At 38.4% G+C, this 12,204-nt stretch overlaps 1 protein-coding gene across 5 annotated transcripts in view; it reads right to left on the bottom strand.

Moving 5' to 3' along the window:
* CHST9 (carbohydrate sulfotransferase 9) overlaps positions 1–12,204 on the bottom strand; it is a 242,499-nt gene that overhangs the window by 123,699 nt on the left and 106,596 nt on the right. For 3 of the 5 annotated variants that reach the window (XM_058692446.1, XM_058692448.1, XM_058692450.1), the window contains one exon: positions 10,161–10,199. The exons of the other annotated variants lie outside the window; for them this stretch is intronic. In XM_058692446.1, coding sequence (XP_058548429.1) covers positions 10,161–10,199 — 39 coding nt within the window. The remainder of the gene's footprint in view (positions 1–10,160; positions 10,200–12,204) is intronic. 5 annotated transcript variants of the gene reach the window in all.

Below are 12,204 nucleotides of genomic sequence, written 5' to 3'. Positions count from 1 at the left end.
GGTTTCTGTGCAGTAAGAAATATATTAGAGATTTACAGTCATGCTAATAACTAGAGCAGAGTGCAGATGTATAAGCAAATATAGACAAGCAAACAGAGACAGCATTCCAGAAACATTCTGAAAGGATTCTAATAAGGGAAAGATGTTCAAACAAAGGCATGGACCATGGGCAGAATCATCCTCTCCTACAAATGGAGGGGAAGGTTCAAATGGAAGCCTAGACACTAATGATCTCATTGAACAAAATTTAAATATGCTCACTGAGGGGTGCCTCAATTGGTTAAGGGTCTGACTCTTGATTTCAGCTCAGGTCATGATCTCACACTTTGTGAGATCGAGCCCCACGTGGGGCTCTGTGCTGACAGTGCGGAGCTTGCTTGGGATTCTTTCTCTCCCTCTCTCTACCGTTCCCCCACCCGTGTGAGTGCTCTCTCTCTCTCTCTCTCTCTCTCTCTCTCTCTCAAAATAAAGAAACTTAAAAATATGCTATCTGGAATCAGTACTGTATTAATTCATGGGCATTCATTAGCCCCTCCGGATGAATTCATTGGTCAGGTAACTCAGCAGCTTCTGAGAGTCCCTAGATGCTGATATTCCCACCCCCCCCTTCTACTTTTTCAACTAAGGCTCCGCCCCTTTCAGAGTTCCTTCAACTGCCACTCACATCATAGCCTCATTTCTGGGGTGAGCAGTCTTCAGGGGCTTCTTGTTTCCTTACAGTCTCATGGCTGCTCTCCTGCCTTGCCAATCCTCTTATCTGGGAATTTTCAGTGAAATAATAGGACAGTTTATATCGTTGATTCCCGTATTGCTCGGCTCAAATGACTCACATTCACTTTAGAAGGTTTCTAGTTACGCAGTGTACAAGTAGATCATTTACAGTTGATTAAAATGTTTGTGGTCATTTCTATGAAAAAAAAAAGTTGGGCATCTGTTCTTGGTGAGAAATACAAGTTCATTGTTTTCTCTGTGGGAAAGTCAGGCATGACTTAAGACTCCTTTCACAAGAAAGCCTAAGGATCACCTATATTCTATTTCTGTGGGCATTTTTAATCCTTTGTTAGCGTAAGTGCCATTTTTAACTAATCAAAATACGCAGTTACCTACAATGCTCCATTCCCAAATCGTGTCAGATTTAACACTGCTACACACAGAGAGAATGCCCTTTGATGCAACTTCCACAGGACGTTGAAACTAACATGAACTGAACTTTCTGGGGACCTGCTTTGGCCTGTACTGCCTTCATGAGATCTATCAGATAGCTCCTGAAAGTCTATTTGTATTTGAGTTACTTTCCATTTTAACTGGGAATTCCTTGTGGCTTTTTTTTTTTACAGAATACACATTTTTCATTAATTTATTTCTTTTGAGAGGGAGAAACAGCATGAACAGGGGAGGGGCAGAGACAGAGAGAGAGAAAGAGAGAGAGAGTCCCAAACAGGCTTAGTGCTGTCAGCACAGAGCCCAAAGTGGGGCTCAATCTCACGAAACCAAGAATCACACTTAACTGACTGAGCCACCCAGGTGCCCCAAGAATATTTCAGATGAAAGCCTGAAGTAATTTTTGGCTAACAAAATTAGCAAATTCTTCATTTCCTCACCTGAGTGAAAGGAACACATATATGTGGTGCAAGAATCAACCCAGGTAAGTTACTCCTTTCCAGTCATGAAAGGAGGCACTGTGATGCCCCTAAAGAGTATTTCGTCCCACCACTTAAGGAAACCATGTTTCAAGTGTTTCGAGTGTTGACTGTGTGCAAATAAGCCCTGCCCTGGGTGCTATAATAGCCATGCAAATTAAACATGTGGAGAGAATCTCGGGTAACACTTTTCACATTTGCACTTTGCCTATGTGGTTAGACATGGTGATTTCTCCTCCATTAGCTACTTACCGTTTCAGATTTGTTCAGTTTGCATAAAGACACTCTTTTAAATGCAGTGTTATCCAGTGGAATTTAAGGTATTTTCGAAATCATGTGGCACAGCTGTGCTGTTCCTTCTCTATCATAAATTCGACTGGCTGGAAAATGAAGTTGGTTTAAAAATAGCCTCTTCAGGACTTCTTATAACGAACAGCCTGTATGTAAGTCTTCCACTTCGTGGGTGGACAAATGTATCTAAGATACTTTATTCTGCTCAATAATAAATATTGTTGTGAAACCATAAACCCAGAGAAAATTGGTTATTTTTTTAAAAATAGAATTCATTAACATAGTTCAGAGAGCCAGTTCTTCAGGAAAGCTATTTTTAAAAGCAAACACACCAGAGATGGATTGCCTGGGAGGCCGAAGCAGAAAATTGGTACCTTGGAACTGGAGAATGGATAAACATGAGACTTCATTTATACCAACCTGGGCCACGTGGGGATAGAATATGGGGGAAAGAATAGTTCCCTTATCTTTTCAGCAAAGCGCCAGGGCCTGTATTGGGCTGGATGTGGGTGACAGGTCTAGATTCAAGTCTCAGCTCTTGTTACCTGTTTGCTACCCAAGTGACCTTGGCCAAATCACACATGCAGGGCAGCGGGCTCCAGCAGTGCACCGTCAGTGTGTAACAACTGGCCCTCCGGGAACAAACAAGCAAGCAAATCAACCAACTCTGGTTTGTAACGTTTGCCACTTTCTGTGGTGTAAATATTCCCACCATGACCCACTTACACTATGTGCATGACCTCACTGAATGCTGAAGTGGGAAGAAAAGTGGACAACCATTCTTTCCAAATTACCTCCCAGATAGCACCAGCTGACTCCAGCAAGCTGCTGCCTGGATTCCATTTCTGGCTCCACCAGTTAATATGGGGGGCTTAAGGCAACTTATTTGACTTCCCTACATCTCAGTTTCCTAATTTTTAACGTGCTAACCACAAACAAGCCTTAGGAGTTCATTTTGAGGGTAAAATAGAAGGCACTGAGCCCAGAGCCTGAAATAGCAGGTCCTCAGTAAACATCGATTCCCTGGCTTGCTGATTTCATGATTATGTCTCTGTCCGTCTCTGTGTCCCCATTCTTCCCCTTCACAGATAAACTCTCCGAGAGAACAAGTCCGCATTTGTTTTCATTTGTTTATAACTCCCTCATTCAACCCATTGCTATCCAGATCTCATTTACAGAGCTCCTGAAAAATCACTTCTCTGTGATGACCAGCAGACTGTTCCTCCAGCTTCAATGGACATTTTTCAGTGCTTATTTTATTTGATGTCTCTGTGGCATTTGTCATGCTTAACCAGTCCTTCCTTCTGAAGCAGGATGTACTACTATTCATCTCATTTCTTAGGCTGGAAACCTAGAAGTCCTCCTCCTTTACCTCCTGTATCCAATTGAACAGGCCAGTTCTATTTTGTAAATATATCTTCATTCTGTTTCCCTAGCTCCCTCTCTAATGCCACTGTCTTAGTAAAGACCCTCAAACATTCATCTTTTCATTCTTAAATAATTAAAATGGCATACCACCTGATTTCCCTGCACCTAGCGAATTCCCCTTCCAATCCATACTTCCTCTGGAAGAATTTCTATAAAATGCAAACATATCATGTAATTCCTTGCACGTCATTGGCGTGCAACACCTACTGCGTAAGTCCCAACTGCATGGAATTGCATAATGGCCCCTGTTGATTTTGGCTCATGCCAACCTCTTTGGCCACATGTCCAGTCTTATTAAACCATTGACTGGACTCTCAAGAGGCCATGCCTTTTCTTGTCTTTGTCTCTCTGGACAGACACCCCTTTCCCCTTTTCTACCTGGTAAGCTCCAGTCACCCCTCCTCCCGGAAGCCTTCTTTGACACCCTCGTGACACCCAGTAATTCTCTAACAGGCACTCTTCACTGTAGTATAATCATCTGTCCTTACTTTGCTTCCCCAGCTTAAAGTGAATGAATCGAGGACATAAACACTGTATCTTATTCAACATCATATCTACAATATCAAGCACAAAATGTGGACCACAAAAACGTTTAGCAAACTCAATGTATCAACTAAGAAATGAGCTTTTGTGGCACCAAATGAGATGTCTTGTCAAGGCAAGAGCTTTTTTTTTTTTTTAATTGAGATATAAGTGAAGTGCAACATTGTATTAGTTTCAGGTATACAATATAATGATTTGATATTTATATACATTGTAAAACAATCACCATAATAAATCTACTTAATATCTGTCACTACACATAGTTACAATATCTTTTTATTTCTTATGATGAGAACTTTTATGATCTACTTGGTCAGGAACTTTCAAATATACAATACAGGATTATTGAGTGTGAAGGGATTTTGTAACTGTGAACAAGTTAGGAAGATACACATTTTCAGGCTTGATCCTAACTGAAATAATGATTCTCATTATTCTTAAATTACGGGCTTTTAAATAATAATAATTTATTTAAATGTATTTGTCCTAACAGGATTTGCCTATTAACTTCAAATGTTTAATATTGGTCACCAATAATTAAAACAACAACAAATTAGGTCTTCTCATGCTTATTTTTGAGGGTTTTTTGACAGGGTATAGGAACTAAGGCAAAACCACTGCAAAAATAGTAATAGTATAGAGAAAAAAATGCTAAATGTGAATCCACTTGAAAATCTGCATTTAATAAGTGAGTGAACATGTTATTATCATACAGATGGAAAAATTTATTAAGTTACATATTTAACTACTTTTTAAAATTTTATTTAAATCTCAGTTAGTTAACATATAGTGTAATAATGATTTTAGGAGTAGAATTTAGTGATTCATCACTTTCATCTAACACCCAGTGCTTATCCCAACAAGTGCCCTCCTTAATGCCCATCACCCATTTAGCCCATCCCCCCACCTACCTCCCCTCCAGCAACCCTGTTTGTTCTCTGTATTTAAGAGTCTCTTTTCGTTTGCCTCCCTCTCTGTTTTCATCTTATATATCAAGTAAGAAGTTGCTGCAGCCGAGGACAAAGAGGTTGTTTCTTGTTTTCTCCTCTAGGATTTTGATGGTTTCCTGTCTTATATTTTGGTCTTTCATCCATTTTGAGTTTATTTTTGTGCATGGTGTAAGAAAGTGGTTCATTTTTCTGCCTATCGCTGTCCAGTTTTCCCAGCACCACTTGCTGAAGAGACTGTCTTTTGTCCAATGGATACTCCTTCTTGTTTGGTCGGAGATTAGTTGGCCATATGTTTGTGGGTCCATTTCTGGGTTCTCTATTCTGTTCCATTGATCTATGTGTCTGTTTTTGTACAAGTACCATGCTGTCTTGATGATTACAACTTTGTAATATAGCTTGAAGTCCAGAATTGTGAGGTCTCCAGCTTTGGTTTTCTTTTTCAGGATTGCTTTGGCTATTCAGGGTCTTTTGCAGTTCCATACAAATTTTAGAATTGTTTTCTTTAGCTCTGTGAAGAATGCTGGTGTTATTTTGATAGGGATTACACTGAATGTATAGATGGCTTTGGGCGGTATCAACACTTTAACAATATTTGTTCTTCCAATCCATGAGCATGGAATGTTTTTCCATTTCTTTGTGTCTTCTTCAATTTCTTTCATAAGTTTTCTATAGTTTTCAGAGTATAGATCTTTTGCCTCCTTAGTTAAGTTTATTCCTAGATATATTATGGTTTCTGTGCAATTGTAAATGGATCAATTCCTTGATTTCTCTTTCTGCTGCTTCTCTATTGTTATATAAAAATGTAACTGATTTCTGTATGTTGATCTTATATCCTGAGAATTTGCTGAATTCATGTATCTGTTACAGCCGTTTTTTGGTGGAATCTTTTGGGTTTTCCACATAGAGTACCATGTTGTCTATAAAGAGTGAAAACTTGACTTCTTCCTTGCTGATTTGGATGCCTTTCATTTCTTTTTGTTTTCTGATTTCCAAGGCTAGGACATCCAACACTATGTTGAACAATAGTGGTGAAAGGGGACATCCCTGTCATATTTATTTAACTATTTTTTTAAAATCTTGAATGAGTGCACGTTAAATGTGTGTTGAAAGTCTTAAAAATTGAGGTGCTAGTGATGTTTTAGGACATTTCAAAGAAGGGAAAAGCATAGTCACAAAGTAAGTAACAAGGGACTGAGCTTGCAAAGCAGATGTTCTACCATTTGCTGAATTTTCGTTAATAGATTTCACCTTTTGAGTTGAGAAAAAAATAAGCTTGTTCTTCCTTACTGGTAACTTTTTGCAAATAATGAAAATGAACAAACCTCTCCAACTTTAGGGATGATCTAATGTCATAAATAAAAAGTATGCAACTTCATTTAAAAATACTCATCATCTCTACCTACAAATCCATTCTCTGGCCCACCAGGACTATTCTTTACTTAACAGTTAACTAGAGTTGAAAGTGTTCTCTTACTTGGAAAAATCTGGATCAATATATATTTAACAGATGGTTTCTCTATAGTCTACTTTAGTAAGCCTTCTAATTAATATATTTCTTCTAAACCATGCTTATGAAGCACCTTTCTCTGTGAGGATTCTTCTTCGTATTTTTTGTTGTGCTGTTTTTTAATATCAAGAATTCCTTGATCCAAAAAGGGGTCTTTCCTTTCATAAGTTAAAATTCTTCAAATTAAATTGAGTTTTTATATAAAATCTGTGGAATACAGCTGATCATTTTTTTCTATTTTTCTGGTAAAGAAATCGGGTCATTAAAAAATCATGGGCAAATAGATAATTGATGATATCAGGAACCTGTCTCCTGATATTTTCCTTACTTATCATTATATTACCATATATTTTTAATATTCTTTACCAACCCAAATAGCTAAATTCAAGAAGAACATCATATTTGAATGTACGGCCAGGGTTGCAATAAGGGTGAAACAATTTTCTCCCCAAAAGAAGCTAAATTGACTACAGGAGAGTATCACTCTATAGTCTTAGCCCCACTGGCTATATGGTTTCCTGAGCGACTCAGTTCAAACTAATTAAGCTAAAACTTTGGAACATAATTCATTCGGTTATATAATGAAATGTGAACCATTATGTGTGTGTGTGTGTGTGTGTGTGTGTGTGTGTTGATCCAGATACACATAGTCATTTCAATAAAGTAATAATGGTGAGTAGAATCATAGATGCAAGATTGAAAAGCACCTTAGCAATGATCTAACCAAATCCTTTATGAAGCTCTTATTTATTACCATTCCTTACTGGTGGTGGCCCAACCTCTGTACAGTTTTACTAACGTAATCTCATTCTTCCCAGTCCTGGTGAAGTTTCCTTGTTATGAAATTATTTTTTATCCTGAGTAAAAACTTACCTCTGTAACTTTCATCTTAGTCCATGATTCCATAAAGAATTAACCAACCTTAACCAATCAAAAAGTAAGGGTCCTGGAAGTCCCTTGTTTTAACGGGTAACATTTTTGTCTACAACACTTTTTCTATATTCTTTGGTTTCCATCACGACTAGCACAACACAATGGAGTAGACTGAAAGGGTCCAGGAACTAATGCTGATCTCCCACAGCCAGGAGATGGACCTGCTACAAACAAGAGGATGTGGAAGCATTGTCTAATTCAGCAGGCAGGATGCAGAATCTGAGCAGAATGAACAACAAGTGACACAAAGAAGTCCTTGCAGGATGTCAGCAGCAGGAATGCCCATGACATTCTTGATATCTAAAGACACATATAGTCAAACTAGTATCACAAACTGAAGATGGTGATATTTATGACTACGTTGGCGAAGGTTAGGTCTCAATTTTGAAAACTCAGACCATCTTTGCAAATATAGATTTTGTGAGGACTGGATTTGTGTTCTTTGAAATGATGAGGAGTCTAGAAAATTTCCCCAATAATATGAACTCTGTCCATTAACTACTTTTTTTTTTGAAAGAGAGAGGCAGGGAGAAAGAGAAAGAGAAAGAGAAAGAGAGAGAGAGAGACAGAGAGAGACAGAGAGAGAGAGAGAAGCAGAAGGAGAGGGAGAGAGGGAATCTTAACCAGGCTCCATGCCCAATACAAGCCTGACACAGGGCTGGATCTCACCACTGTGAGATCATGACCTGAGCCTATATCAAGAGTCAGATGCTTAACTGACTGAGCCATCCAGGCACCCCTATTTAGTATCTTTGACTTCACTTTCTCATAAGTTTCTTTCACTTTCTCCTAAAAATCAGACACACTGACAAGCTGTGCATCAGTTGAGGTAGATTAGTTCTGTTAATAAAAGGAGTTTCCTCATAACCCTGGTGACTAGTGTTCCCTGCGAAGACCTTGTTGCCTTAAAAAGATTTTCCAATTGTTGAAAAATATTTTATTAAGCTAGAAATTCAACATGGTATTGAAGTGACTGGTGCTTTGATTTGTAAGGAAAGGTCAGGATGATGAGACACTGGAAAGAATAAGGAGTCAAGGAACCAGAGTTCTTGTCCTGCTTTTGTCTCTAGCTCTTTGTGTCACCTTTGGTCACACAGAATATTAGAATCCACGAATACAAAGGGAACTTAAAGAGACATCTGGTTTACCACTGTGGCCAATTTAGCTTTCTCTCAAACAATAAAGTTTCTTTAAGCCAGTATCTATAGAATCATAACAACAGCATTTTAGAAACAGTATAAATAATCTTCCCCCAAGGAGCAATTATGGAGGTAATCACATCTGTGAAGAGAAAAGACATTTTCTTGTCTTCACATTTTTTTTTTTTTTTTGGTATTAATGATCAGGCTTTAAAAGATCCACAAAGAGAATGCAAGCAATAACATTTAAGAGGGTAGTCATACAAGGAGTCCATTGTTCAGTTGTCTAGGATGAATGCTAAGATTGAGAAGGAGAAAAGGGACAGGGGCTGAGGTTGTTTATACATTTTTGATTAATTCAGATTTTTATCTTCTATTGACTACACTGTTTGAACACACACATTACAAACAAACAAATACATTTTTTCTTGTTACCAGACAAAAAAAATGCAACTAAAAGAAAATGGTGGTTGGGAAATATGTGTCTTTACCTTGGCAGCCCTCACATATCATATGATTATGGGTTGGTAGACACTTGGGAAGGGTGGTGGGCACAGGTAAATAGGCCAGATTAGAATTCCCTAGGATTACCGGCAATTTTAGGGCACCGGAAGCTGGAAGATTGCACTTTTGCAAAGATTTACTTCATAAATTAAATTTTATCATATTTCATGACTTTAAGCCAAAAACCAAGTAATACAAATCTGGAATTTAAAAATTTATCAGTGTGCAAATAGGGGCCCCTACTATGCACAATGGCACTGTGTCAAAACATCACTCACTTCTAGATACACTAGAATTTAGGAATGGAATAATTCTTTTTTTTTTTTTTTTTTTGTTGTTGTTAGTTATATTTGGGCCAATTCCCCTTTTATTTTTTTTTATTTATTTATTTTTTCCATTCTATGGCTTTCTTATTTATTTATTTATTTATTTTTATTTTTTTATTTTTTAATATATGAAATTTACTGTCAAATTGGTTTCCATACAACACCCAGTGCTCATCCCAAAAGGTGCCCTCCTCAATACCCATCACCCACCCTGCCCTTCCTCCCACCCCCCATCAACCCTCAGTTTGTTCTCAGTTTGTAACAGTCTCTTATGCTTTGGCTCTCTCCCACTCTAATCTCTTTTTTTTTTTTTTTTTCCTTCCCCTCCCCCATGGGTTTCTGTTACGTTTCTCAGGATCCACATAAGAGTGAAACCATATGGTATCTGTCTTTCTCTGTATGGCTTATTTCACTTAGCATCACACTCTCCAGTTAGGAATGGAATAATTCTTAAAATCCCTCCAAAATTTAAGAATTCTTTTTGGTTAAGTAGTCAACACTATCCTGAAAAATTGACTCCATAAATGGTTTTAAGACAAATAATTAAGATTCACAGATATTTGGGCAAATAAAATGGTTGTCAACTGTTACAATTCCAATTTTTAAAGTTGGTGGTTATAAGATTCACCTTTTAATAGGGAATGATGAAAAAAATCACATTCTATCTCATTTTCTTTTGAATACAGTGAGAGAATGGGAAGGACATGATTGATGTGAAAGTGAAAAAGCTAAATGTATTAATTTATTTTAATTAATTTAATGTCAATCAATTGTAGGACCATAAACCATTACTTTTTTAGTGTGGGTTTTAGAATATTCAATTGCAAATAGATTTTTTTTTTTTAAAAAGCTGAAAGTAAAAACAGGAAATAATTGCAGCTAATTAGTCCAAATCTTACCTGAGGTTGCTTTTTGTTCTCTTTTCTTCTCCACTCTCCCTGAAATGAGAAGTGGCAGGTCAGTTACAGAGTGGGTCCCTGAGAACAAGGTGTAACTAAGAGGAAACCCCGTTTATGGCAATTTCCAAACATAATCACTCCTCAGCTGTGTCCAAGATGCTTCTAGAGATGACGGGCATGGGCATAGTTGAAGGGGATGAAAAATGCTCTCAATCCAATTTATGAAAACCAACAATAAATGAGGATGCATGAAATAAAACATGCTGTTGGGTTTTAAAAATCTTGTTAGTAAGAGTCATTTACTCAACAATAAACTTACAAGGATCAAATCCCCATAGCACAAACTGTGGGGATAAACACCCGAGTTAAATAAGATCAAGGCCTCTTACAACCTATTTGGGGAGATAAAGGACAGACAATGCAATGTGAGATGAGATGTGCCCCAAAAGGTACAAACTGTTTAAAGATATGAGAGGATGAAGTGATTAGTTTAGGAAATAAAGGGGTGCCCTCGAAGTTAAGGAGAAAGTGATATTTGATTTGGACCTCAAAAGATACATGTGATCTGGGAAATTTGAAATAGGGAAAGTACTGGTGATCATTAAAAGAGATAGTATGGGTTATACAAGACAAGGCTATTTGAGCAAGTGCCATGTTTAAAGCTTGCTTTAGGAACTATGGTTTTGCATGGATGGCTATCTTAGAGCTTAGGCAAGAGATAATGGACTGAGCATGGCAGCAGGAAGAGGGAGGTAGGAGGGCAGGACTTAGAAGGCCCAGGGAGTTACAAAATGTGAAGTGCAAGGGAGAGGTAAAAGTCGAGATGAATGGCTATCTAGGTGACTTTGGGCATGGTGATGCAATGCGGGGGAATGGTAAAATGGGATGGGGGCATGGGGATGACTGGTTCAGTTTTAGACTTACTGAGTTTGAAGTCTTACAGAGACATGGGGCCTGGGAGAGAGATGAAAATCTAAGTTACGGATGCAGAAAAGGTCCATTTTGAGAAGACAGCTGGACCTGAGGTGGGGAATGGGAACAGAAAGGCAGGCAGCACAGAGGGCGAGGCTGAGGATAGTGACCAAGAGAACAAAACTGCTACTTCTATTTTGAGATGTAGGGCCATGAGAAGAAGCAGCAGAGATCCACGGAGATCAACAGAGCACAGAACCGTGTGCCACAGATAAATTTAGGAAGTATGGAGGGCACCCACAGCATCGGAATCTTCTGGGTTCATTGTGAGAGAGCAGGTTTAGCAGAGCAGGGGTGGGGACCACAAGACACTCTGAGAGCCTGAGGAGTAGGGGGTGGTGAGGAAGACGAGGCTGAGGAAATGGCTTCTTGCTCATGAAATCTGGCAGCCCACAAATGAATGAGATTAGGGCAAAAGCCTGAGCAGAAGAAAACCCGGGCTAGGGGATGCTTCGTCATGGTTACAGGCTTAGATAAGGAACTCTGCTCAGGGCACTGCTGTGTGGCAACAACACTGTGGAGGTGAGAGCCTTGGTTTTGTGATGGGCAAGCGAGGGCACCCTCTGGCCATCGCTTTCTTGTCACCTTTCAAGATTTCACAGATGGAGCTAGTTACTGAGAGGGTGTGCAATACACGCAAACGGCATGTAAACTTTAAGTTTTTCTACCAGCCTTTCCTGTCTTTTAAAATCCTAAAATATAAGGTGGAGAATGTATAACCTTTTTCTCATGCAGCCACCAAAAGCACAGAATTCATCTAACTGGCATTTTGATTAATGGCACATTCTATTCATTTAGGTGATTTCCAGAGGTCTTGTTTGATACGATTTATTTCAATGATTCAAACAGATAAATGACATGAGTAGTCCACTTAAAGGCTTCATTCATTACCAAGTGTGATGGAGGTACCTCCTCATTTAAGTTTTTTTTTTTTTTATCAGGCAAGCAACTGTTTACTATTTGATTACCAATTGTTCTATACTAGAGGCCTCAAACATTTTTACAAATTTAAAAAATGTTATATGAGTCCTGAATTATAAAATGTTTTGAGACAAACATCTCTTTGGAAAGT

The sequence above is a fragment of the Neofelis nebulosa genome, chromosome 11 (assembly GCF_028018385.1).
Source record: "Neofelis nebulosa isolate mNeoNeb1 chromosome 11, mNeoNeb1.pri, whole genome shotgun sequence".
Lineage (NCBI taxonomy): Eukaryota > Metazoa > Chordata > Mammalia > Carnivora > Felidae > Neofelis > Neofelis nebulosa.
This window is presented reverse-complemented; position numbering and strand designations above follow the sequence as displayed.